Below are 27,353 nucleotides of genomic sequence, written 5' to 3' on the forward strand. Positions count from 1 at the left end.
GAAACCAAAACTTTTCCCTGAAATCTATCAGTTTTGATGAAAATGCGAGCGAGAAAGAGACCTCCCCACAGACTAGGTAATAGCCTGTGTATAGGAAACTTGCTTGGAATATGGGAGACCCTGAATCAGGCAGAGAAGGGACTTGAACCTGAGTCTCCCACATCCCAGGTGAGTTCCCTAACTACTGGTGTGTGTGAGGGAGTCTGTTTTTTTTTTTCCACAGATTTTTTTGAACATGTCAAAACCTCAACATTTTTCATGAAACAGAATTCTTGTTTTCTGACCAACCCTATTCATATGGCTTTAAAGTATTAGAGGTTGACATGGGTGTTACAATAAATAATGTTCTTAAAGAACAAGTTTTGATTAGATTATAGGAAAATATCCAAACTAAGCAATCTAACAATGGAAAAGCCACCAAGAGGTCACTAAGGCACTATCAATGGAAACATTCAAAAACTGATCCTGTAATACTCTTAACAGAGTATTGTAGAGAAGTAAAGATGCAGAAGATTGGTATCTGACCTATAATGTTTCTTTCACATTTCACAAATCCTAAACGTTTAATGCCTGATTTTTATGAAACTCAGTTCAGTTTTTATGGAGCCAAAGGCAGCTGGAAACTAATAATGAATGTCTACTCCTTGTGCAATACTCCATCTAATTTTCTTTTTAATTTAAATAGCTGTTGTCTTTCCCTTTTACTTCCAACTACCCCCTCACCCCGTTATGCTTGGCTGTAAGCTATTGTGCTGTTGTTCAATATATTGATGAAAAGCACGTATTTATTTCTTCATACCTGATTAAATGTAGTTGTAGTTCAACCCCAATAAAATTTCTTAGTATGCCTATTTAATAGGAAATGTCCTCACTGTGAGCCATCCCATCATATATACTGAACATGGCTTGAGCACGATTCATGATTCTGTCTCTCTGTCAAGTTTCAGTAAAGGCCTGTGTTCAAGATTAGTTGTAAGATGCACATGTATATCCTGGTTGTCTTCAAAGCATTAAGAACTTTTCAGTATAGTCAACTGGAAGGGAAAGTCAACCTTGTCCTATATCCTATAAAATGCTCTTCTTTAGAATATATGGGATATAAAGGCCTGATCCGAGGCCCATTAAATCAATAGAAAGATTCCCATTGACTTTTGTAAGCTTTAAAGCAATCCTTTATCAGAGCAAAATTTGGCGTTGCATAATTTGAGGAAATGGATAGTTCAGGAGATTTTAAAGACCTTTAATTTCACTTGTGTTAGCTGGATTAGTGACCGAAAAGCAAATATCATATGATAGCATATTATGTGAAATAAACTGGTGATCTCAGTCCATTTCTTAGCAGATGGATGTCTGTATTACATACACCAACTTATTTGGTACTAACTGGAACTCAGGTTGCAGTGTCAGACAGGCCAAAGATTGATTGGACATGCAGACTTTTCTTAATCCTAGAGGCAGTCCCTTTAGAACATGGTTGAAGCACAGTGGCAAACCTGCCCTCTTCCTTGTTGCTGCCATGTTCTGTATTTATTGTCTGGTTAAATAAAGGACTTCAGAATCTACATATGTCAACCTAGCACTGGGAAAAAAAAAAAAATTAGATCCTTTCCTTTAAGCACCTTCCATTAACCTGGCCTGCCATATTTTACTACGTTATTCTATAAATGCAAACTTTTAACTTTGTTTTTCCCCCTTAGTTTATTCCAATGCCAGTTTTGTATGGTGTCTTTCTTTACATGGGAGTATCTTCACTAAGGGGCATCCAGGCAAGTTCCATTTTCATTAAACAAGCTGATTGCTTTTTTAGAAAACATGTTATACTTGATAAGGCTACTAAAAAACCCACTAAATTTAAATTGTCTTTGCCTGGAATATCCTTTCTATGAATAGAAACATACCAGGTGCTCAGGGTAAAATTGCAAATATGATCTGAAATCAGTTGCTTTGCATCAAATGAAAAGGAAACTTTAAAATGTCATTTTATTGAAGTGTAAGTAAAGGTACAATGTATTGTCAGATTAGGATGTAGAAACGTGTGCTGAGCATTATGTCTGGATAATTGCTTTTATTTCTGGGACACTTAAATTCTGGCATGTGTTCTTTCACTGGGCACTTGTTGAACAATATGAAATCCTTAAATATTGACACCCATTTTCTAAAATACTAAACAAGTAGTGACTTAAATCAAATATATACTACATTAATGCATTTCATGTATAGGCTGTAAAATGAAGGAATCTTATTTTTAATATTTCCAGTGTCTTTAATTATCCTGTCCACTTCTACATGAATAAAATCATTAACTGAGGATGACTTTCTTCTCAATATACAGTTTTTTGACCGTATAAAATTGTTTGGAATGCCTGCCAAACATCAACCTGATTTGATCTACCTCCGTTATGTGCCACTCTGGAAGGTCCACGTCTTCACAGTTGTTCAGCTCACCTGTCTAGTTCTTTTGTGGGTGATTAAAGCCTCTGCAGCTGCTGTTGTTTTCCCTATGATGGTAAGTTCTTTCCTAGCATCTTTGGGAATCTATTCATTTTCCAAAAGGGTCTGTGGATTAATATATCTCTTCAGGGTTTATTTGCTGACTAAAAAAAGGTGGTAGTAAAAATCCTCCTTTTTGGAAGCCAGTTATGATTTCTTTTTTTTTCTTTAAAATAAACATCAGATTTAATTGAAAAGCTGTAGACTTGGTAAAAATTTGTTTTGTGGTAGTTATCTCAATGGTCATCTGTTCTTTTAGTAGTGAGTCAGATCTATTTTTTTGAAGTTATGAGGTGATAACCTTTGTATGAGTTGAAAAAATATTCTGTCCTTGGTTTAAGAAGCTGATAACATATTAGCGTATACGTATTTTTATTTTTCTGACATTCATATAAATATATTCTAAAGGATTCTTCTTTCCTGAAAGGTGCTAGCATTAGTGTTCATTCGTAAGCTCATGGATTTATGTTTCACCAAACGAGAGCTTAGTTGGCTGGATGACCTTATGCCAGAAAGTAAGAAGAAGAAAGAAGATGATAAAAAGAAAAAGGCAAAAGAGGTAAGTGTACAAAAAGCCAAAAGTGAGCTGAAAATTGCTAGAGGAAACTGCTACAGAAAACACCGTAGTATTTAGAAGGCAATGTAATTAGCATGAAATTTTTTTTTTTAAAAAAAAAGTAGTTTACATTAAATAAACATAGGTTTTTATATCTAAGGAAATCAACATTTGGAATTCTCTGTCTCAGGAGTTACTGCCAGAATCTCTGTTAGGATTCAAGGAAAGAATAGGACAGTTATAAAAATATTAATGGTATGGAATTTGATACCTAATTGTGATTCAGTGGATTTTTCAAATTTAGCATCAGAAGCAATGTCTACCATGACATACTGGTTGTGTTGGGATTTTCACCAATCTCTAAAGATATAAGGTGATACCCTGTCCCCAGTGAAGTTAATGACAGAACTCCACTGACTTCATTAGGGTTAGGATTTCATCCACTGTATGTGACAGGGCTGTAGTTAAAACTGAATAATAGATACTTATTTACCAATAATTTTGCCTGTATAATTTTCCCCATTAAAATTTCAGATAAACTAACCCTCTCATTGCCAGTTCCCTAACAAGTCTTTTAAATATATCATTAGAGGTTCTTATTTACCTTAAATGTTACTTAGCTGAGGGGAGGGAGAGAAAAATATCTCGGGGAAGTTCCCCCTGCCACCACAATATTCAAAGGTAAATGGGTAATTTTTCCTACTGAATTGATCAAAATGAGTAATACTCAATCTCCTTGGCTTGGGCTAATTGCTCTTTCTGCTTCTTGAGTAATTTTATGTCATGCATGTGACCTGCAGGAAGCAGAGCGAATGCTTCAGACAGTGGACAGTGAAACTGTACGTCTTCCCTATGAAGGAGGAAATCTCTTACAGATTCCTGTAAAGGCCCTAAAATACAGGTATGATACAGCTTACTGCTTTTTTGAAATTTGGGTTTTTTAAATAACTTTGTATTACATGCAGTATTTATATTTTTTGCTTTAATTAAATAAACATAATTGACATATTTGAGTGAACAAATTTACATTTAAGCTTGTGACTCAGATAGGTAGCTGGGGAGGGCTTGGGGAATGGGAAAGAATTGAAGCAAATCTTGCCTTTTATGATATAGGGGCTTGTGTGTCCTTTTTTTTTTTTTTTAAATAATTACATTTTAATAATTCATTTACATAACCATCTTGAACAGATCAGATGACTCAGTTTCGACCAGCTGTTCACAGGGTGAAGAAGCTGTTTTGGTCAGTCCTTGTCTATAGAATATTTGTGTGTTACTATGCATGGCTAATGATATGAAATGTTAGGTTTCGTTTAAGTATAGTTAACTAATGGCATTCATTGAGCCATATGTTTACCAGCTGCTTTGATTTATAAAGTTGAGGTCTAAAACTGTCTTTTGCAGATCATAATTTTTACACCTTTTTAACTACAAGGGTGCACATATAAAATAGTTTTCAGATTATTAAACTGGAACCAGAGCAATTAAAAATAACATGCTTACTATTTGGATAAATTATCTCAGCTTTTCTCTTGTTGAGAATGAGCCTTATTCTCCACTGTCTTACATGTTGTGGAGCCATAGCTGAAGAAAATGGGTTTGAAATACTACTGTCCTGATAAGATAGTTTCAAGCCTACTTTGCATAGGTATGAATAGATCCATAAGGTGCATGCTAGTGGAGAATCAGGCAGTGTGTCTAATCATTCCTGTAAAGGGACTGCATTTGTGGGAGGGATTGAATGGGGAGAAGAGTGGCAAAAATGACTTGACTGAGGCACTGTGTGCTATCTGTATAAATACTTGTTTGGGGCACGTAAAAAGTAAATTTGAGCAACATCTAGATTATTGGCAATCTAGCAAATATCACCTGATTTCAAATGCTGCATCAGCAGAAAAAGTTGGCACTTTAGGTCTTCATACTTCATGATATAGATCACTTCAACCTCAGTTCTTTTATCAAATTCAGAATAATAGTGCCTTTATGCTTTCTTCCCTGATTATTTCCTGGGTACGGGTCAGAACAATTCTGATCTCTGAAAGATGTCAGCCTTTATTAAAAAAACAAAAAGTACGACTTCTTTTTGTAATTCCTAAACAACCCATAATGGATTTTTGACAGATTAAAGGAAAAGATATTTGAGAAAATGAAGTATCTAATTCATATTACAGTGGGAGGGGGGCACAAACTTCAGAGCTTCTGTAGGCCAAACTCATTGTATACAGCAGGGGTTCTTTGCATTCCACCCCACAACCTCTCTGTGTGCCACACTGCCATCCCCTCTGTTGCAAGGACTCCCTGCAACTCCTCCCAGTCTTCCATGTCAGGTGTTCTGTGTGCTCTCCATAGCCCCCTTCCTCTCTCACGAGGGTCCCCCCTCCATGCCAGGGGTTCTGCACCCCTTTTCCCAATGCCAGGGGCCCTATCTGCCTCTCCTTCCCCCATGCTAGGGGCTATGTGCTTCCCTACCCATACCATGGTCCCTCATTCTTCCCCAAGCCAGGGGCTGTGTGCTCACTGTCGTGCCCCATATCTCCCTCTTTCCCCCCCAACATTAGTCTGGGAGATAAGTCTGTGAGAGTGTCATCATGTCAAACTCCACTGTGAGGCTGGGAGGAGATGAGATATGGGATTGTTATGCTGGAAGAGCATTAAAGATGGTGAAGTTGTTTGATCTATAGATAATTGCAGAGGTGCATGAAGCTATGGGTGTGTTAATCAGATGCCAGGGGCTCTGTGTGTCCCATGTTCCCCCTTTTGATTTTCTGATTCTTCCCCCAAATCAGTGGGGTTCTGGCAATTGATGCCTAGAACGTTCCCTGAATTTTTGGAATTGATGGGATGCTGGGTTCAAAAGTTATTATGTTACATACATACATACAGTCCTAAGCTGCTACGACAAGGGAGACCACCCAGGATTTGGTGTTCTAAATTTCTGTTTAACTGCATTAGGATGATTTTTACTTAAAATGTCACTTGTGACTACGTAAGTGATAACAGAAGGCACTACTGATGTGAACGGTATGGGTGACAAAGTTAATGCTTTTGCAAGATATTGAGTACTAACCAAAAAGTATGTTTGTTCTTCAGCACTGATCCCTCAGTTGTAAACATATCAGATGAAATGGCCAAAACTGCACAATGGAAGGCTCTTGCCATGAATACTGAGAATGCCAAAGTAACCAGAGCTAACCTGAGGTAGCTATAATTACCCACTTACACATTTTCTAACTGGAGTTTTGTTTGTGTTTAGCAGCAGCTGGCTATGAAAATAGTTTGTTTTAAGACTGTGTTTTCTATACTTGAAAATATATGGCAGAATATATATTGACATCTTACTTTCAAGAGAAATTTAAGATTCTGAAAACCGTTTTTTTTGTGATCTTTACCAAGAGGCTATACAGTAACTAGTGTCATACCTGCTATGAACCCTTTTAATTAAAATGTAAAAAGAATTGTCTCATAATTAGAAGACATTTCCAGTTTGCTTGAGATATGTATGCTAATCTGAAAGGGATTTAGATTATGAAAAGTTTTATTGGCATGTGTTCATAAAGGATCTGAGTATCAGAAGGGCGTGGAAGCTGCAGGTGCTTAGTACATCTGAAAATCAGACCCTAAAGCTAGTGTCCCATCCCCAGCAAAACAGCTTCTGCGTAAAGGTGGGAGGCATCCCATCTTCATAGATGTCCCTTTTCGCTGGCCCTATCTCCTGCACTCAGAAAGGATAGAATTAGGAATTGATGGGTGAGGTGTTGCATCATCTGTATACTCTCCATGGATTTGCCCATTGTGGAGATGGATGGGGTGGAGAGATCCTCAGGAGGATGAATACACTGGCTTTCTGACTGCTTTGTGCTGCCCTAGGACCGTGTCCTGTTTTTTGCTTTCTGATTTTTTAATCCCTCCCTGTCTTCAATAACCAAAACTTGTGTCTAATTTTAAAGTTTCAGTGGAAAAAAAATTTTATTTCAATGGAAATGAAACCATTGAAATGGTATACTGGAATGTTAGGGCTCTATGTAGCCATGAATTCTCTGTGACTCTGGACTTGCATGGTCCATAATGGCCAACAGCCTCTTTGTCATATGGAGTTAGTTTTCATCCCTAGGAGCAATCGCCTAATACAAACTACATTCTGAGTGATTCCTCCCAGTATTCTATTGCAGGTTCTTCCTTGGTTGGCTGAATCTCAGTCAGGCCAAAAGGAGATGATAACCCAGCGACAGCTTATAGGAAAAATGGGAGCTAACACAGCACACTCCATTTAGATTGCTAGTGGGAGGCATTTTAAAATTTTGTGTTGTCCTGCCTCTGCCCTTGTCAGCAACTCTGTAAGGGAGTTAACCCTCTCTAGGGAGTAACTCTTCAAGTTTCATGCTCTGTAAAAGGATGACTCCTGAGAATTAATAGTTGACCATCTCTCGAGGGAGAGGAGATTAATTACACACAAACTCTCCCCCTCTTTTCCCCCTCCGGTCTTATCTGCAGTTCCTAGGCAAACAGCTAAAATATATTTTGTTGTTGTTTACCACCACCATTATCATATCAGCTAGGACTTCATTGTGCTAGGCGCTATACAAACACAGAATAAAAAGATGCAATCTAAGTATAAGACAAGAGACAAAACATGGAGACTGACAGATAGAAGAGGGAGTATAAGGAAACAATGAGACCAATATTGGTCAGTGTGACAGGCAGTAGGCTCAGTATACCAGCAGCCTGACTATTGTCAAGTTTATTGTAGGCATGGCTTCAAAGGAGAGTTTGAAGGAGAGATTTGAAGGAGGGTAATGAGGTAGCTTTGCAGGTGTTTGTAGGGAGCTCCTCCCAGATGTGAGGGGCTATCTGGGGAAAAAGAACACAGGTGCTTGTTTGAAAATTTAACAAGTGGATGATAGAGGTTGTCTTTGGCTGATATCTGCCTGTCAATACTGAATGAGATGACATGTTGACCATGAAGGGCTTTAAAATGGAAGACAAGTAGCTTATGTTTGATGTAGTAGAGAAGCAGGGGAGCCAATGGAGAGTTGCAAAGAGAAGGGTGACATGGTCAAAGTGATGGGCCAACAGTGTTTTAAATGGTACGAGTGGGTTAAGATTGCATTTTTCAAGGCTGGAGACAATGATGTTGTAGTAACTGAGATGATGAGAGTTTAGATGTGTGCATGGATAGGAAATGTCACATCTTCAAGAAGTCATGCAAAAGAATCTGCAAGATTTAGATGTAGTCTGGATGTGAAGACCTAGATGGGGGTCAGTTGAAGATGATGCCAAAGTTACTGGCCTCAGTGACTGGTAGTATGATGATGATGTCCACAGTGGTTGAGAGGGATCTAATGGGAAGGGTTGGGGGGAGAAGATTGAGCTCTGTTTTAGCCATGGGGAGTTTGAGCTGACAGCTAGATGTCCGCGAGGAGACATCATACAGGCTGTAATTTTAGTTTGGGTAGAAGGAGACAGATCTGAGTCATAAGCCTACAGATGGTAGTTGAATATGTGTTTGTGGATGAGATTATCCAGAGATATGATGTAGAGGGAGAAGAAAAGGGACCAAGGACAGAGCCCTGTGAAACTCCCACAGGAAGCTAAATGGGGGATGAGGAAAATCCTCTGAAGGAGTGATTAGAGAGGTAGGTGGAGAACCAGGAGAGGACAGCCACAGAAGCCAGGTGAGGACAAGATTTCAAGAAGAGCATGGGCTACTGTTGAAGGTGGCTGAGAGGTCAAGGAGGATGAAGATGAAGTACTGGTTCTGGCATTTGGCTAGAAGGAGGTCTTTAGAGACTTTGATCAGAATGGTTTCAGTGGAGTGCAAGAGGTGGAAGCTGGATTGGGAGAGGGTCTATAATGGAACTGGAGGAGTGGAACTCCACACAGTAATTGCAAACAGAGTTTAGAGATGAAAGGGAGATGGGGAAGTGGTGGGAGAGGCAAGCTGGGGTCCAAGATGGGGTTTTTAAAGATAGGAAGGACTGAATCATGCTTGTATTGAGGGGAAAGAGCCAGAGAAGAGTGAGAGGTTAAGGAGAAGAGTAAGGGAGGAGATGAGTGAGTGTGAGTGATATCAGGAAAGGGATGAGGTCACTGGGCAAGGGGAAGGATTAGAGGAGGAGAGCAGATGATAAACTTCTCATGCTGTAGAGTATCTCTGGCAGAAATCCCATGAGGGGACTGACTTCTTCCACTACACATTCATGTTCTCCTCCTTCAGGTTTCTTATCTTCCTAACTAAACAATTCTAATTCTCCAATTTAATTCAGCCCCACACCAACAATTCTGGTTGCCTTTTCACCATCTTAGACTCACTCCTCAAACTCTCCCCTCCCCTCCCCTCCTCTTCTCTCCCTCCACAGAATCTTGCCAATTTCTTCCAAGAGAAAAATAATAAAATATTATATGGCCTTCCCCTCCTATAACTGTCTTCCTTCTCTCCCTGTCACAGATGCAGAATGTAAAGTTTTATACATCCAAGCATTTGATTCATTTATTTTTCCCTTTGTTGGTATCACTGGATTGGTTGGTCGGCTGTGGAACCATCTTTCTTCCCCACCAGTCCATATAGATATTTTCAGATTAATTAGGCTCTTATAGGATGTATTCTACAGTCTTTCATTCAGCTCTGTGGTGCACTCTAGGCCAGTCTGCTGCTCACTTAAACAACTGATATTAGGAGGCTCACTCTTAATTGAGTTAATGCCTGTTCACCACATTTACACCAAAGCTCTTTGATTTTTATTTTTTCCAGTTACCCTTCTCTCAAATCTTTTGAGGAGCTGGTCTGTCTTTTTTCTTTTGGAGTCTAGACAATTCTTCTTTTCTTTAAAGATGCTATCCTCAGAGTAGTCTTACTCATGCTCACAATCCAGAACTACCTCAGCTTTCAAACTCTTACTATTCAAAGCTTTCTGGCCCTCTAGAGTAGTGGCAGATATGAGACACTCCCTTTACTGGTCATATGTTGTTTCCCGTCAATGCCTCAATAAACTTCCAGCCAGTTCCTTGATCATGGTCAGACAAGAAGTTCTCAGAGAAGAGATTTTGAGATCTCCTACCATAGTCACTCTGGCACTGCTTGACAAACAGCTCTACTTTCTGGATGAGTGATTTCTTCCTTTCATTTCTGACTCTCCAGTCAGCTTCCATTTAAATTAGTTTGTTTCTGTTTTTTGATTCTCCAAGCTATATGGCTCCTTTATACAATAATTATAAAAGTGTCATTGGCCTTTTTTTTTGGTACTGTCTATTGTAATGTTTTTCTATTGTGAGATAACATTTGATGTCCAAGAATAAATATCTTATGCAGATGGTGTCTTTAAAGAAGGAAAAATACTTCTGCATCAAAGATCTCATGTCACTCAGGCACTTGTTTATCTTTGAGTTTGATGGTTCTGTTCTTGATGTTATGAGTTTCTCCTTTTGATAGTTACAGTTCTTCATGCATCCCTTTGGATGTTGTTGCACTTAAATTTCAAAAGAAAATATATTAATTTTTATGGCACATGTTACTGCAACATCCTTTTCTTTGGCTTTGACAAATGCATTCTTGCCCAGTCTCTCATCCATTCAGAATGCTGCTGCAAAGATCCTTTTCCTTAGCTCATTACTTTGACCATATCACCCCTCTCTCTGCATCCTCTCTGTTCTGTATGTGTTAGTGTGAAAATCCAGTCACTGTAGAATGGCACAGTTAGCCATCTATAGTTTTTCATATTGTAATTCAACTAGTGAGCAGGTAGAATGGCTGTTGCTCTTGTGGGAGACATGCACATAAAGTTAATGCCTGAAGATACTGAATAAGGAAATCAAATTAAATTAGTTTTTTTGATTTAATATCTTCTTACATGCAAAAGTATAAAGAATTAAAAAAAAAAACCTTTAAAATGTAGCACAACAAATCAAATACGAAGCTAAGATTAAACACCAATTCTGTGTATCATACATAACAATAAATGAGTCAGATATCAATCCAAATAAGGAGAGGCTCAAAGGAGCAGCTGTTAGTTAGTTAATTAATTAATTAGTAGAATAAGAAGAGGCTAGTCTAAACTTCAGCAAGTGCATTAAGGACTTATAAAGCATTTCAACTTTGCACTGTGCTCATGCCAAATCTGTTAAATCCAGAAGAGTAAATGAGGTGTTCCCTTCCAAAATCATCTCTGCACATGCCTGGTTTCCTGATTCAGATGACTGTCAAGCATACATCTCATATTTTTAATCCAAAAATCTCTGCACCTGCCAGTCTATGTCTGTAATAAAGGAGCAGAAGAGTTAGATATCCTGAGAATGCTCTGACCACATTCTTACCCATAAAATTGAGAATGCCTGTTGCTAATTTTAGTTTACTCTCCTTGCTTTTTCTGAATTAATTTGAAATCAGCAGTAACTCCCTTTTCCTGCATATAGGTATCTCTAAGTACAATCCCTTTCCAACCCTAGTTAAAATATTTCCAAAAAGTTTATTCTAATTGCTAAAAAACCCAATATCTATTACAATTAGGCTGCAATAGTAATTAGGCAACTAATTAACTAATAGCAATTAGGCAACAATAATCGCACAGTAACATTTAAGAACTGTTTTAGTAAGCTTGGAAGGACTGGTCAAAAGGCAGCACATCAGAGTTCAGGTCTTTGATATTGCATGCCCAAGGTCAACTGTTCCTCCCAAAAGGAATGAGACTGAGGGAGGCTGACAATGTATCTTGTAAAAAGAAAAGGAGTACTTGTGGCACCTTAGAGACTAACAAATTTATTAGAGCATAAGCTTTCGTGAGCTACAGCTCACTTCATCGGATGCATTTGGTGGAAAAAACAGAGGAGAGATTTATATACACACACACAGAGAACATGAAACAATGGGTTTATCATACACACTGTAAGGAGAGTGATCACTTAAGATAAGCCATCACCCACAGCAGGGGGGGGGAAAGGAGGAAAACCTTCCATGGTGACAAGCAGGTAGGCTAATTCCAGCAGTTAACAAGAATATCAGAGGAACAGTGGGGGGTGGGGTGGGGGGGAGAAATATCATTGGGGAAATAGTTTTACTTTCTGTAATGACTCATCCATTCCCAGTCTCTATTCAAGCCTAAGTTAATTGTATCCAGTTTGCAAATTAATTCCAATTCAGCAGTCTCTCGTTGGAGTCTGTTTTTGAAGCTTTTTTGTTGAAGTATAGCCTCTTAGGTCTGTGATCGAGTGACCAGAAGGATTGAAGTGTTCTCCAACTGGTTTTTGAATGTTATAATTCTTGACGTCTGATTTGTGTCCATTCATTCTTTTACGTAGAGACTGTCCAGTTTGGCCAATGTACATGGCAGAGGGGCATTGCTGGCACATGATGGCATATATCACATTGGTAGATGCGCAGGTGAACGAGCCTCTGATAGTGTGGCTGATGTGATTAGGCCCTATGATGGTATCCCCTGAATAGATATGTGGACAGAGTTGGCAACGGGCTTTGTTGCAAGGATAGGTTCCTGGGTTAGTGGTTCTGTTGTGTGGTGTGTGGTTGCTGGTGAGTATTTGCTTCAGATTGGGGGGCTGTCTGTAAGCAAGGACTGGTCTATCTCCCAAGATCTGAGAGAGTGATGGCTCGTCCTTCAGGATAGGTTGTAGATCCTTGATGATGCGTTGGAGAGGTTTTAGTTGGGGGCTGAAGGTGATGGCTAGTGGCGTTCTGTTGTTTTCTTTGTTGGGCCTGTCCTGTAGTAGGTGACTTCTGGGTACTCTTCTGGCTCTGTCAATCTGTTCCTTCACTTCAGCAGGTGGGTATTGTAGTTGTAGGAATGCATGATAGAGATCTTGTAGGTGTTTGTCTCTGTCTGAGGGGTTGGAGCAAATGCGGTTATATCGTAGCGCTTGGCTGTAGACAATGGATCGAGTGGTATGATCTGGATGAAAGCTAGAGGCATGTAGGTAGGAATAGCGGTCAGTAGGTTTCCGATATAGGGTGGTGTTTATGTGACCATCGCTTCAAAAGCTTCAAAAACAGACTCCAACGAGAGACTGCTGAATTGGAATTAATTTGCAAACTGGATACAATTAACTTAGGCTTGAATAGAGACTGGGAATGGATGAGTCATTACACAAAGTAAAACTATTTCCCCATGGTATTTCTCCCCCCCACCCCACCCCCCACTGTTCCTCTGATATTCTTGTTAACTGCTGGAATTAGCCTACCTGCTTGTCACCATGGAAGGTTTTCCTCCTTTCCCCCCCCCTGCTGTGGGTGATGGCTTATCTTAAGTGATCACTCTCCTTACAGTGTGTATGATAAACCCATTGTTTCATGTTCTCTGTGTGTGTGTATATAAATCTCTCCTCTGTTTTTTCCACCAAATGCATCCGATGAAGTGAGCTGTAGCTCACGAAAGCTTATGCTCTAATAAATGTGTTAGTCTCTAAGGTGCCACAAGTACTGCTTTTCTTTTTGCGAATACAGACTAACACGGCTGCTACTCTGAAATGTATCTTGTATTGCTCATCAGCCCTTCCTTTCCAATTACCTGATATTTGGAGCAGTATAGGTAGTAATCATGCCCTCTTTTCCTATTTCATCAAATCCTAGATTTCTCCTTTCCATTGAAAAGGGATAATTTTCCCATTGGGTATTCTAAAGTTTAGAATATGTTTTTAGTAAATAAATGTTACAATCATCTGAGCCCATTGCATCCTCCTTCCCTGCCACCGGTGGATGCTGTTTGGACTCAACTGCTAGATCCCACATGCTCAAGGCTTGCTGGGTCTGATTAGAGATTAGGCATTGTCTGTCCCTTTGTCCCTGGGCATGCTCTTGGGGTACAGATCCTTTGTCTAGCACCCCTCCTTAGAAATGGGACTTCACAATCCAACTGCATAGGCATAGAAAGTAGTGCCAGCCCTCCCAAGTTTATTCAGTAGGCTTGTATACTCTGAGTTCCATTGAAGCTGAGGACCATACAGTTTAACCCTTTACGCGTGCACAATGTAACAGTGAAAGCAAGTAACACAGAGACTTTTCAAAGTAGCTTCCAAACCAGTCACATTTCATTCACAGACCAAGCACAAAAGAGATACTGATGTAAGAAAAAATAAAAGTACTTGCAGTCAAACCCCTGCCTCAGTTTCCTTACCCCTCTGAGAGCCCTTTGGGCTTTGGTCAGTGTCTTCTAGGGAACCCAAGATCCTTCCTTTTCTTCCTGCACAGTTTGCCTTCTGGTTCTTGTTGATTATAAAAAGGCCGTTAAAAAGACCCTTCTTTTATAAAGTTCCCGTTCCCCTTGCTAAATGACTGCTCTGAGCTGCTTGAAGTTTTGTCAGGTAAACTGTTGCTTAGTTATGACCCACCTGAGAAAGGATTACTTTGGGTGGCAGCCAGCTCATTGTTCATGGGGTCTTTTATTTGAATAAAAGTTCAGGTGAACAACTCCTGATTGTTCTCCTTTGCTAACCCTCCGCTAGGCACAAGCATTTCTCCAGACATCTCCTGGAATCCCAATCCAATATGGAGGTTAAAAAGCAAAAGTTTAGGCACAGTACAGTTTTACAATCAAGATGGTGTTCACAAAATAAATGGCGTTTACAGAGTGGTATAGATAAATTCAGACATATACTAATCCATCGCAAAATGTCTGTGATATAAATTGAATTTATGACAAATGTTTCTCCCTCAACCCCCACACCTCCAAAAAAACAAAACACTTTTCCCACTTCCATATAATTAACAAAACTAAATTTCCCTGAAAATAATTAAATGATGTAGATACTATTGTTTGGTACACATTTTACTGTTGATACATTTAAATGGCCAAATGCATCATTTTCTGATAGGACATAGATTCGTAGATACTAAGGTCAGAAGGACAGTTCACAAGAATCTTACGATCAGGGTTGGAATGCAAGAGCAGAATGGTATGCAAGATTTTACTTTTAGGTTTGTTTGCTGCCTTTTCAAACTAGTACTGTGTGTATGAGATTTTTATTTTAAATGCATTCATCTATAAAAATCTCAAACTTTGGATGCTTGCATGCTAAAGTTTGGAAGTGCTTGGCTTAATCTTTTTGTCAGTTTTTTTTTGGAGGCCATAAACCTTTGTCTTTGCTTTCAACAGCCCTGAGAAATCAGAAAGTGTGAAAATAAGCATGGAAGATTCACCTGTAATGAAGTATGTGGATGCTGAAACATCATTATAGAACGAAATCAAGGGGAATTATGTATGTGTGTGTTTGTATATGTATATATCACTGTAGAATATCATACCATTGAATGGTGGTTTCCATGTTTCTTCAAGAAGTATCACGTTGACTGCAGTTATTAGCACTGTAGATACTATACGTGTATAATGAAATGTGCATACAAGTAAGATAGGTGGTGATCACTCCTCAAATATTTATTTTATTGGAAATTTTATTTTCATTTTTTAAATAGGAAGATTGAAATGAATGCATATTCTTTTTGGTAATCAATATGTGCATAAATGTCAAATCAGCTTTTGCTGATAATTATTGGTCCACATTACTTAGTATGTTGTAATACGTCTCTGCTGTAACTTCTTCTGCTACAGAATTTTGTTTTCAGTGCAGGCAATTACATTTGAGATTTTTTGCAGGAAAAGCACAGATTGTCAGTTTCCACAGAACAAATGTTAATGTGCCATTACATAAACTGCATATTTGACTTTTCTCCACTACATGATTATGATCTTTCTGGATTCTGTGATTCATATTTCATGGCATTGGCCTTTCAGCCATAAACTGATACGTAATGTAGTCCTTAAAATATATATAATGCTGTTCCATCCCCTTGTAAAAAAAAAAATCTATTCTTCAAATCCTCTTATATTACTCAATAGCAATACGGGTCCTCTTTAAATGTAGTTTTAATCTCAAATCAGTGTTTGATAGTTCTTGAACCTCAATGTTTAAGTAATGTAAAATGGATCTCTAACAGAAATAATTTAGTATGTATTTGATTTGGTTGATAACTATTTATTAGAGCTCATTACATTATAGTCTTGAACTCTTAGAGAGATGTTTTCCTCTCCCTGTGCATGCATAACTTCTGTTGAGATTAATGGAAGACGCCACATCTCAGGAGACTGGAGCCTTTCCAGCATCTCTTGTCCTCATCAGAATGTCTTTTTTTCTTGAATCAGGCTTAATTCTTTTTTTAATTTATAAAGTATTTGACTAACTTATCAGCAGTTGGTTAGAATTCTGAAATAGCTGTATGACCAGTATTTTATGGATTACAAATTACCTTGGGTTTTGTGTTTACAGTTATGATCCTTGCCATTGTAAAGGGCATATTTGGTAGCATATTAACCTTAATTTTTAAAAAAGTTTTATTTATTTTAATTGGTATGAATCTTAATGCTGTGTAAAATAAATCTGAAAAAGTTAATATTTGTATACTAAAATAAATTTGATTTATTGGGGCCCTTGGACATTTAGATATTTCACTGAGAATGCAGTTGTTGTGTTCCAAGTTATTGTACTGGTATCTCCAATCCCTGCAATGTTTAGTTGAGCATTTGTATTTGAGGAAATGTTAAAATTTTATGTAAAGATCAAAATCTTGATCACTTACCTGTTTTCACTGTTGATGATGTTTGCCTTATTTTTCGTGTTTTTTGGTGTTACTTTATTTTCTCAAATGATTTATCTAAATTTTGAGCTGCTAATAGCATTTGTTAGGCTCGTAATAGTTTTAAATACAAACTACATATATTAAAAATAGAGAGCACTATTTTCAAAAGCACTCACCTTTGTCTTAATTCTGCTGCTCCTATTGAAGTTAATGAGAGTTTTACCTTTGATTTTATGCTTAAACTCTCATTAACTTCAAAGGGAGCAGAGTTAAGCCAAGGCAATGTTTTTGAAAATACCACTCAACATGGAGTCGGGTGCTGTCAATTTGGGGTGAGGATAATTTTGCAATAAAACTAAAAACAGTAATTGGGTATGGTGGAAATATTGCTAGTGGCGTTAGTTATATTAAAAAGTTAAACTTTGCATAGATTACCATCCCCTTTAATTGTGATCATGATATAGTAAAATGGTGCTGCTGTTGCGGTTAGGCTGAATTCCAGGGAAAAAAATAAGTTTTTTGACACAAACAACAATACGAAGCAGTATGAGTAATGCTATGGAAACTGACATCACAATAAAGGCTGAAGTCTGAGCAAAATCAAATAAGGTCTGCACTATCAATTTGACTAATATTGAGTCAGGCGCAGTATAGGTATTGCTTCATTCCTGGGTGTTTGTATGGTCTGTTTCTTAGCCTGAAGATATGCACCTTCAAGGAATATGTTTTTTTCCTCTGGTTGAAATAATACACTAGAATTATGGCTGTCTCTCCCAAATACTCCTCAAACCTCACAGACAATGAAGTCCATGTCTGCAAGTCAACTATTGACTGCTAAGTATTTTCTTTCTGATACAGTCAAGAAGGAGTATAAAAACTCCTCTGCCAGTATACATAGCATTATCCACAGTGCTTTTTTACTTACTGGTCTTCCTTTAGAATTTTATTCTTCCATGTCCACAGCTGCACAACAATTTCCAAAGACCCAAAACTGACATCACAGATCTTGAGATTTTTAACCCTTTAATGCCAGAGTTTAGGGTCTCATGACGCTGAACATTTTGCATCTGGTTTCCATTGCCAAAGAGTTATTAAGTTTTGGCTACTTTACAGGAAGTGGGTATTTTTCTATTTAAAGTAAAAATTTGAAATCCTCTTAGAATCACAGTATTCCTTTGATTCTGTTGAATAATGTAAGTAAATAATCAGTGCCAGAAATACCATAACTTGCAAAGTTGTTTACATTTTGTTCCAATGTTCTTGGTTAATAATGTGTTATATTCTCACTTCTTTTTAACCACTGGACATCGGAATCAGACCTGGTTTTTTGTGCATAAAAACCCAGTGATAACTTATGTTTAAGTAATTTACTGCTTTTTTACTTTGTATAAATGTTGTTTCCTTCTTTGCATTTAAAAAAAAATCATGTATACGGTTAAAGTAAAATAGTGAAGGACATCGTTTCCTATACTTTATATATATATATATATATATATATATATATATATATATATAAAATTGTTCCCTTAATAGGTATAAATGAGCAGTGATAATTACTGTACACTGATTTACCTTGGGGTAAAATGTAAAATTAAGCCAATATTTTTCCATTCTAATAGTAGAATAAAATAAACAGCCCTGCACATTTTTACATGCCTTGTTTGCGGGGGATGGAGCTTAATGCTACTGTGTATCTGGCTGCAGAGCCACCTCAGGAAATTCCTTGTGATCCTTTTTAATTTATTTATAAAGATGTATGTTTACATAAATATAGGTCTTAATTTTGACCACTCAATTCAAATATCTCCTGAAAAGTCTCATTTACAAAGCAGTCATTTTTAAATATTAGCTTTACAAAAACTCATTTTTAGTATTTTCTTATGTATTACAAGAAACACATTTCTAATTCTGTTTTAGATGTGCCCAAGGTAATTATACTTTCCTCTTTGTTTTAATGTATATGTTTTTTAAGTAAAAAATGCAAAATGTTCCAGGTTGCCAAGTTTATCATTACAAAACTTGTAGGACGGAATTCAGAGCACTAGTGTTTTGTTTTGTTTTTCAGCCAAACATATTAACTATTTTTCTTATGTTTAATAAAACCTCTCCCAGTATCTTTCATTTCAAATGCATTTATCTGTGTAAACAGTAGTTTTCTAACATTTGCCCTTTGCAAAGGCAGATTCAAAGTGCTATCAAATATAATAAATAGGTGTAATGTAACAAAGCCTGTAGCATTATAAAGGGTTATATATTGTACATAAATTCTGTAAATGCGTAAATTAACTTAATTGGTTCATACTGTTTTAAATTCACAAACGTAGAATTTGTAGACCATTAACACCACATGTTGATTCTAATTAGCTTTTGTTTCATATGATTAGTAATTTAATGTTTTAAAATTACTCCTCTAAATCCCATCCATTATCTAGCATAGTACTAGTGTGTGAAGGGTGGCTTGTTTATATCAACAGTAATTTATTTTATAGTAAATAAATTTAAGACTACAAGCACACAGTTTTGAGTCTATGGAAAAAGTAGTGTTCTAAATGCAAAACAAATTTGCCTAGTGATTTTAATTAAAAATGATTTTATTTTGTAACTTTTTTAGTAAAATTGTCAACTATAGGAAAAACTTTTAGTTGGAATTTATATTAATCTAAAGATTTTTTCATATTGAATTTAGTACATATTGACACTTATTTGGAGTTCTTGGAGTAATGTGTCAGACATCCAGGGTTTTTCTAATTAATGACTTATTGGTAAGAGACGACATGGCATTTATAACCATATTTTTCCCTTCTGTTGTTGATACATGATTCACATTGTTTTTCTGTGTCTTCCAATGTTCAGTACATTTAACTGAACAAAATTTTTAATTTTAGTATTCATTATATTTGGTCACTTGAGATGTAATTACATACAGTACAATTCAAGCTTTGTATGACTGCTTTTCTAAATAAAACAGTAATGCTTTTACTTTTATAATAAAACCCAAAGCAAGTTAAACATTATTCCAAATGGAGAAAAAATGTTTTAAGTTTATATAAAGTACACAAAATTCTCTGATGTCTCTAATGTAAAAGATCCAGCCTTTGTAATTTGTTTAATTGTGATTAGAAGAAAGTTATTTTTTGTAAAGTTTCAAAAAGTTGGCAAAAGCAATAAAAATCTACTGAACTGAATTAAATGTTTTAATTTCTACTTCCATGCTAATATGTAAATGTCAAGTACAGGATTAATGGCACTGGTATAAAGCTATTCCAGTCTCTTTCTTGCTCTCTGGTAAGGGACAGACAGACTTGAAAAATCATGTATTGCATCTGCTAACATTTGAAGACTTTTATGGTTTATGGAATGATGTGTGCTCTATTTGTCTACACATGAAAGTTATTCTGCAATAGCTGTTCCTGAATAGCTATTATAGAATAACTCCATGTGTAGACAGGTGCTAAGTATCTGAGCAAATGATCTATATCTGTTGTGCAGTAAATGTGACAGAATGATTCTGTAAGTATTAAATGTATCAATCAGAACTGGATTAGGTGTGTTAAAAGGAAATAACCAAAATTTCCAACCAAATAACCAAAGACTATGGCTTCCAGGGAAGGCAGGTTTCTTCTGCTTTACAGTGTGTAGGTTAAATTTCAATACAATTATTAAAAGCATGCCATCGCCTACACCACCTTCCATTATAAAGACTTATTTTAATTTTAGCTCTTTATGAGTTGGAAGACTGGTGTGGATTAAAAACCTATGTAGATGCCGAAGGGAAATAATGTTTCCCCAAGTTTTCTTTTGTTTGAGTTGCAGGTCCTGTAGCCAATCATTTCAACTCAAGGTTTTTTAAAAAAAAAAATTTTTTTTTTTTTTTAACCATTTGTCTTAACTGCTTGAACTAACGGTATGGAAATTTTAAAGACGGTAACGCCTGGTAGGCCCGGAGGCTGGCTGTATTTAAAGGCAGTAAGTTGCAAGTAACAATCATTATTAGTGTGTTTTACAGCGGACCCCTTTGGGGCGCAGTCCCGCTCTGAGGGGGATTTTTGTGCCTTGGTTCAGCGGGAGCGGGTCAGAGCGCTTCCAGCGGCGGGGAGCCGAGGGTCGAGCCCGAGGGGCTGCGGTGGGAAGGGGACGCAGCCCTTGCTGCTCCCAACACCCTGCAGTCCCCGTGCAGGCCGCCCCCGGAGCGCTGAGGCGGCCGGAGCAGGCGGGGCTGCCTCCCTCCCCTTTCCGAGCTCCCCCAGTGGCAGGGCCGCTTCGCTCCTGGGCCCCACCTGGGGGAAGCCGCTGCCCCCTGTGGTTGGGGGAGGCCTGGACCCCCGCTTGGAGCCCTTGGCCCCAGTACAGTGACCCCATCCCGCCGAGTTTCTTGGCCGAGCTCCACCCCGGAGCGTTGTTGTGACCATGGCAACAGCGGCGGCGTTGAGCCGTCTCTATGGTGCCCGCACCTTGTAGCATGGAGGACAGCGATTGGACGGGGAACTCGGCGTCTCCGAAGGAGGAGTGATCTGATTGGCTGCGAGGCTGTCAGTTGATCAAAAACAAATTCGGGGGCTGCGGCAAGAGGAGCGGGGAGCGCTGGAGCGTAGCGAACAGGAGCTTCCCCGAGGGCTAGACCGCCGCCGCCGCGCAGTGAGTAGGCGGGAGCCCGCTGCCGGGCTGGGGAGGGTGAGGGGCGCCGGGGCCCGGCCATAAGCGGGTGGCCGGACCCTCACACGAGAGAGCTCGGGAAATAACTCACCGGCGAGACGCCGGGCAAAGCGGGGCTGACCCGAGGTGCGGGTCTGCAGGAGACCGGTGTGTCTTGCATCGCAGGGAAGGTGGCGGGTCTCAAAACAGGGAGGTCGCTGCCCCTGCCCCAGCTATTTGCGAGTCCTGGGACGGGGAGCGAGGCCCCCTCCAATTGGGCTGGGGGAAGAGCCATCGGACCCAGTCCACAACTGAACACCAGGGGCAACATATGAAACGACAGGGACGGCGGTGAGATCAAAGGAAAATCAGGGATCCGGAGGGGACACCCAGCAGAGAACCCCTGACAGCATCAGTTGCTCCTCCCAGGTTTCTGAGGTGTCAGACATCTGCCCAGAGGTCTGGTAGGATAAGGGATGCCCCTGTCCCCGCTGATGGGGGAGGGGGCACCCGAGGGATTCCCTTCAGTTCTGAGCCCCACCTCATCGGAAATGTATTAACAAGTTTGGAGGAATGAGAGGGACTTGGAGAGTTTAAGGTTAAATACAGTTTCTGTATAGCGTTTCAAACTGGGTTTGAAAAAACAGCAGGGGAAAAAAGCAATCTGATAACTTTTTGCAAGTAACCCCTTGAGAATATGTACAAACTCAGTCTGAACAGTCTAAAAAAATAAAGTAACATCAGCAAACTCAAGGGAAGATATCTCTGAGGTGAGTCAGACCAGCTAATAGAAGATAACACTGCTAAAATAGAGATTCCATAATACTTTTACCTTCTAAACACAGTCTAGTTACATAGTTCTGCCCCCATCCGACCCCAAATCCCTGTTGTGGAAATTGAAAAGGGACCAAATCATTGATGCTTTAATCTACCATCATAATTTCCAAAACCTCCCAGTCACCAACAGCATTCCCCAAAAGGTCTGTCTAATAGTTAAAGCACAGAAAATGGATTTAAGAGAGTTGGATTGTTATCCCTTCTGTCACAGACTTGCTGTATAACTTTCTCCAGCCACTTAACCTCTTTGTATCTGTTGCCACATCTGTAAACAGTGGTTTACCAGGATAGACTCGGGCAGGATCTGGGTCTTGAGCTGGATAAATGTGCACATAAACCCACAGTGCTTGGATTGAATTATTTGTATGGAGGGACACTGTCAGAGAATGTTGGATTCCACCATAGGAACTGGAGAGATTTCTTTGGAAGAGCAGAGAACCAGCAGTGCCTTGAGCATATTGATTTGTTATGGGAAATCTAGGCCTGTTTAGGCTTAGTCCTTAGCTGGATTTAAAATTAAAAAGGTTGTAGAGCAGATTTTAAACTAAGGGCTAGGGGAAAGCTGACAGGTGTGGAGGAGCATGTGGTTTGGACAGAGGCATCCCGTAGGGAAGGATCTATTAATGGAGATTCTCTATGTCCCCGTAAGGAGGAGAGGGTGGAAGATGATAAAATACAGATAGGATCTGATGAGAAACAGTCAAATGAAAAAAGTCCCATTCAGTTACATCATGTAATGGCAGACAGCTAAAAAGTGATACGTTTTTAAAGTGCTTATATACAAATGCTAGAAGTCTAAATAATAAGATGGGTGAACTAGAGTGCCTCATATTAAATGAGAATATTGATACAATAGGCATCACAGAAACTTGGTGGAATGAGGATAATCAATGGGACACAATAATACCAGGATACAAAATATATCAGGACAAACAGGTCATGCTGGTGGGGGAGTGCCACTACATGTGAAAGAAAGCGTAGAATCAAATGAAGTAAAAATCTTAAATGCACCCAAGTGTACCATAAAATCTCTATGGATAGTAATTCCATGCTCTAATAATAAGAATATAGCAATAGGGATATATTACTGACCAACTGACCAGGATGACGATAGTGACTGTGAAATGCTCAGGAGATTAGAGAGGCTATTAAAATAAAAAACTCCATAATAATGGAGGATTTCAGCTATTCCCATATTGACTGGATACATGTCACCTCAAAATGGGATGCAGAGATAAAGTTTCTTGACACCTTAAATGACTGCTGCTTGGAGCAGCTAGTCCTGAAACCCATCAGAGGAGAGGCAATTCTTGATTTAGTCCTAAGTGGAGAATCTGGTCCAAGAGGTGAATATAGCTGGACCGCTTGGTAATAGTGATCATAAATAATTAAATTTAACATCCCTGTGGCAAGGAAAAGATAACAGCAGACCAACATGGTAGTATTTAATTTCAGAAAATGGAACTACACAAAAATGAGGATGTCATTTAAACAGAAATTAAATGACACAGCGCAAAAAATGAAATCCCTGCAAACTGCATGGAAACTTCTTAAAGGCACCATAATAGAGGCTTAACTTAAATGTATACCCCAAATTAAAAAACAGTAAGAGAATCAAAAAAGGTACCACTGTGGCTAAACAACAAAGTAAAAAAAAAAAAAAAGCAGTGAGAGATAAAAAGGCAGCCCTTAAAACGTGGAAGTTAAATCCTAGTGAGGAAAATAGAAAGGAGCATAAACTCTGGCAAATGAAGTGTAAAAAATGTAAAAATTGGAAGGTCAGAAGAGAATTTGAAGAACAGCTAGCCAAAGACTCAAAAAGTAATAGCAAAAACATTTAAAGTACATCAGAAGCAGAAAGCCTGCTAAACAACCAGTGGGGCCAAGATGCTAAAGGAGCTTTCAAGGATGATAAGGCCATTGCGGAGAAACTAAATGAATTCTTTGCATCGGTCTTCACTACTGAGGATGTGAGGGAGATTCCCCAACCCGAGCCATTCTTTTTAGGTGACAAATCTGAGCAACTGTCCCAGATTGAGGTGTCATTAGAGGAGGTTTTGGTACAAATTGATAACTTAAACAGTAATAAATCACCAGGACCAGATGGTATTCACCCAAGAGTTCTGAAGGAACTCAAATGTTAAATTGCAGAACTAACAACTCTAGTGTGTAACCTATAATTTAAATCAGCTTCTGTACCAATGACTGGAGGATAGCTAATGTGATGCCAATTTTTTAAAAGGGCTCCAGAGGTGATCCCAGGAATTACAGGCCGGTAAGCCTGACTTCAGTACCAGGCAAACCGGTTGAAACTATAGTAAAGAACAGAATTGTCAGACACATAGATGAACATAATTTGTTGGGGAAGCATGGTTTTTGTAAAGGGAAATCATGCCTCGCAATCTACTAGAATTCTTTGAGGGGTCAACAAGAATGTGGACAAGGGGGATCCAGTGGAGTGTACTTAGATTTTCAGAAATCCTTTAACAAGGTCCCTCACCAAAGGCTCTTAAGCAAAGTAAGCTGTCCTGGGATAAGAGGGAAGGTCCTCTCATGGATTGGTAATTGTTTAAAAGTTAGGAAACAAAGGGTAGGAAAAAATGGTCAGTTACCAGAATGGAGAGAGGTAAATAGTGGTGTCCCCCCCAGGGGTCTGTACTGGGACCAGTCCTATTCAACATATTCATAAATGATCTGGAAAAGGGGGTAAACAGTGAGGTGGCAAAATTTGCAGATGATACAAAACTACTCAAGATCGTTAAGTCCCAGGCAGACTTATTATATACAAATGCACAAAGCCTTGGAAACAAGCAGGGAGAACTGGAGGTCCTGGTGATGTCAAGGAATTATGACGTGATTGGAATAACAGAGACTTGGTGGGATAACTCACATGACTGGAGTACAGTCATGGATGGTTATAAACTGTTCAGGAAGGACAGGCAGGGCAGAAAAGGTGGGGGAGTAGCACTGTATGTAAGGGAGCAGTATGACTGCTCAGAGCTCCGGTACGAAACTGTGGAAAAACCTGAGTGTCTCTGGATTAAGTTTAGAAGTGTGTGCAACAAGAGTGATGTCATGGTGGGAGTCTGCTATAGACCACCGGACCAGGGGATGAGGTGGATGAGGCTTTCTTCCGGCAACTCACGGAAGCTACTAGATCGCATGCCCTGATTCTCATGGGTGACTTTAATTTTCCTGATATCTGCTGGGAGAGCAATACAGCGGTGCATAGACAATCCAGGAAGTTTTTGGAAAGCGTAGGGGACAATTTCCTGGTGCAAGTGCTAGGGGAGCCAACTAGGGGGAGCGCTTTTCTTGACCTGCTGCTCACAAACCGGGTAGAATTAGTGGGGGAAGCAAAAGTGGATGGGAATCTGGGAGGCAGTGACCATGAGTTGGTTGAGTTCAGGATCCTGACGCAGGGAAGAAAGGTAAGCAGCAGGATACGGACCCTGGACTTCAGGAAAGCAGACTTTGACTCCCTCAGGGAACAGATGGCCAGGATCCCCTGGGGGACTAACATGAAAGGGAAGGGAGTCCAGGAGAGCTGGCTGTATTTCAAGGAATCCCTGTTGAGGTTACAGGGACAAACCATCCCGATGAGTCGAAAGAATAGTAAATATGGCAGGCGACCAGCTTGGCTTAATGGTGAAATCCTAGCGGATCTTAAACATAAAAAAGAAGCTTACAAGAAGTGGAAGGTTGACATATGACCAGGGAAGAGTATAAAAATATTGCTCGGGCATGTAGGAAAGATATCAGGAGGGCCAAATCGCACCTGGAGCTGCAGCTAGCAAGAGATGTCAAGAGTAACAAGAAGGGTTTCTTCAGGTATGTTGGCAACAAGAAGAAAGCCAAGGAAAGTGTGGGCCCCTTACTGAATGAGGGAGGCAAGCTAGTGACAGAGGATGTGGAAAAAGCTAATGTACTCAATGCTTTTTTTGCCTCTGTTTTCACTAACAAGGTCAGCTCCCAGACTGCTGTGCTGGGCATCACAAAATGGGGAAGAGATGGCCAGCCCTCTGTAGAGATAGAGGTGGTTAGGGACTATTTAGAAAAGCTGGACGTGCACAAGTCCATGGGGCCGGACGAATTGCATCCGAGAGTGCTGAGGGAATTGGCGGCTGTGATTGCAGAGCCCTTGGCCATTATCTTTGAAAACTCGTGGCGAACGGGGGAAGTCCCGGATGACTGGAAAAAGGCTAATGTAGTGCCCATCTTTAAAAAAGGGAAGAAGGAGGATCCTGGGAACTACAGGCCGGTCAGCCTCACCTCAGTCCCTGGAAAAATCATGGAGCAGGTCCTCAAAGAATCAATCCAGAAGCACTTAGAGGAGAGGAAAGTGATCAGGAACAGTCAGCATGGATTCACCAAGGGAAGGTCATGCCTGACTAATCTAATCGCCTTTTATGATGAGATTACTGGTTCTGTGGATGAAGGGAAAGCAGTGGATGTATTGTTTCTTGACTTTAGCAAAGCTTTTGACATGGTCTCCCACAGCATTCTTGTCAGCAAGTTAAGGAAGTATGGGCTGGATGAATGCACTATAAGGTGGGTAGAAAGCTGGCTAGATTGTCGGGCTCAACGGGTAGTGATCAATGGCTCCATGTCTAGTTGGCAGCCGGTGTCAAGTGGAGTGCCCCAGGGGTCGGTCCTGGGGCCCGTTTTGTTCAATATCTTCATAAATGATCTGGAGGATGGTGTGGATTGCACTCTCAGCAAATTTGCGGATGATACTAAACTGGGAGGAGTGGTAGATACGCTGGAGGGGAGGGATAGGATACAGAAGGACCTAGACAAATTGGAAGATTGGGCCAAAAGAAATCTAATGAGGTTCAATAAGGATAAGTGCAGGGTCCTGCACTTAGGATGGAAGAATCCAATGCACCGCTACAGACTAGGGACCGAATGGCTCGGCAGCAGTTCTGCGGAAAAGGACCTAGGGGTGACAGTGGACGAGAAGCTGGATATGAGTCAGCAGTGTGCCCTTGTTGCCAAGAAGGCCAATGGCATTTTGGGATGTATAAGTAGGGGCATAGCGAGCAGATCGAGGGACGTGATCGTTCCCCTCTATTCGACACTGGTGAGGCCTCATCTGGAGTACTGTGTCCAGTTTTGGGCCCCACACTACAAGAAGGATGTGGATAAATTGGAAAGAGTACAGCGAAGGGCAACAAAAATGATTAGGGGTCTAGAGCACATGACTTATGAGGAGAGGCTGAGGGAGCTGGGATTGTTTAGTCTGCAGAAGAGAAGAATGAGGGGGGATTT

The 27,353-nt window shown here is 39.6% G+C and overlaps 2 protein-coding genes across 11 annotated transcripts in view; both read left to right on the top strand.

Moving 5' to 3' along the window:
* The window catches only part of SLC4A7 (solute carrier family 4 member 7), a 175,996-nt gene extending 157,970 nt beyond the window's left edge, over positions 1 to 18,026 (top strand). For all 8 annotated transcript variants that reach the window (XM_038388775.2, XM_038388776.2, XM_043509008.1 and 5 more), the window contains 6 exons: positions 1,698 to 1,766; positions 2,333 to 2,506; positions 2,918 to 3,049; positions 3,847 to 3,947; positions 6,134 to 6,241; positions 15,136 to 18,026. In XM_038388775.2, coding sequence (XP_038244703.1) covers positions 1,698 to 1,766; positions 2,333 to 2,506; positions 2,918 to 3,049; positions 3,847 to 3,947; positions 6,134 to 6,241; positions 15,136 to 15,217 — 666 coding nt within the window. In that variant the 3' untranslated portion in view covers positions 15,218 to 18,026. The remainder of the gene's footprint in view (positions 1 to 1,697; positions 1,767 to 2,332; positions 2,507 to 2,917; positions 3,050 to 3,846; positions 3,948 to 6,133; positions 6,242 to 15,135) is intronic.
* A 3,098-nt stretch (positions 18,027 to 21,124) lies between these two features.
* NEK10 (NIMA related kinase 10) overlaps positions 21,125 to 27,353 on the top strand; it is a 178,153-nt gene continuing 171,924 nt past the window's right edge. For 2 of the 3 annotated variants that reach the window (XM_043509011.1, XM_043509009.1), the window contains exon 1: positions 21,125 to 21,248. The gene's annotated coding sequence lies outside the window, so the exon portion shown is untranslated. The remainder of the gene's footprint in view (positions 21,249 to 27,353) is intronic. The other variant, XM_043509010.1, reaches the window with a different exon arrangement.

The sequence above is a fragment of the Dermochelys coriacea genome, chromosome 2 (genome assembly GCF_009764565.3).
Source record: "Dermochelys coriacea isolate rDerCor1 chromosome 2, rDerCor1.pri.v4, whole genome shotgun sequence".
Taxonomy (NCBI): Eukaryota; Metazoa; Chordata; order Testudines; family Dermochelyidae; genus Dermochelys; species Dermochelys coriacea.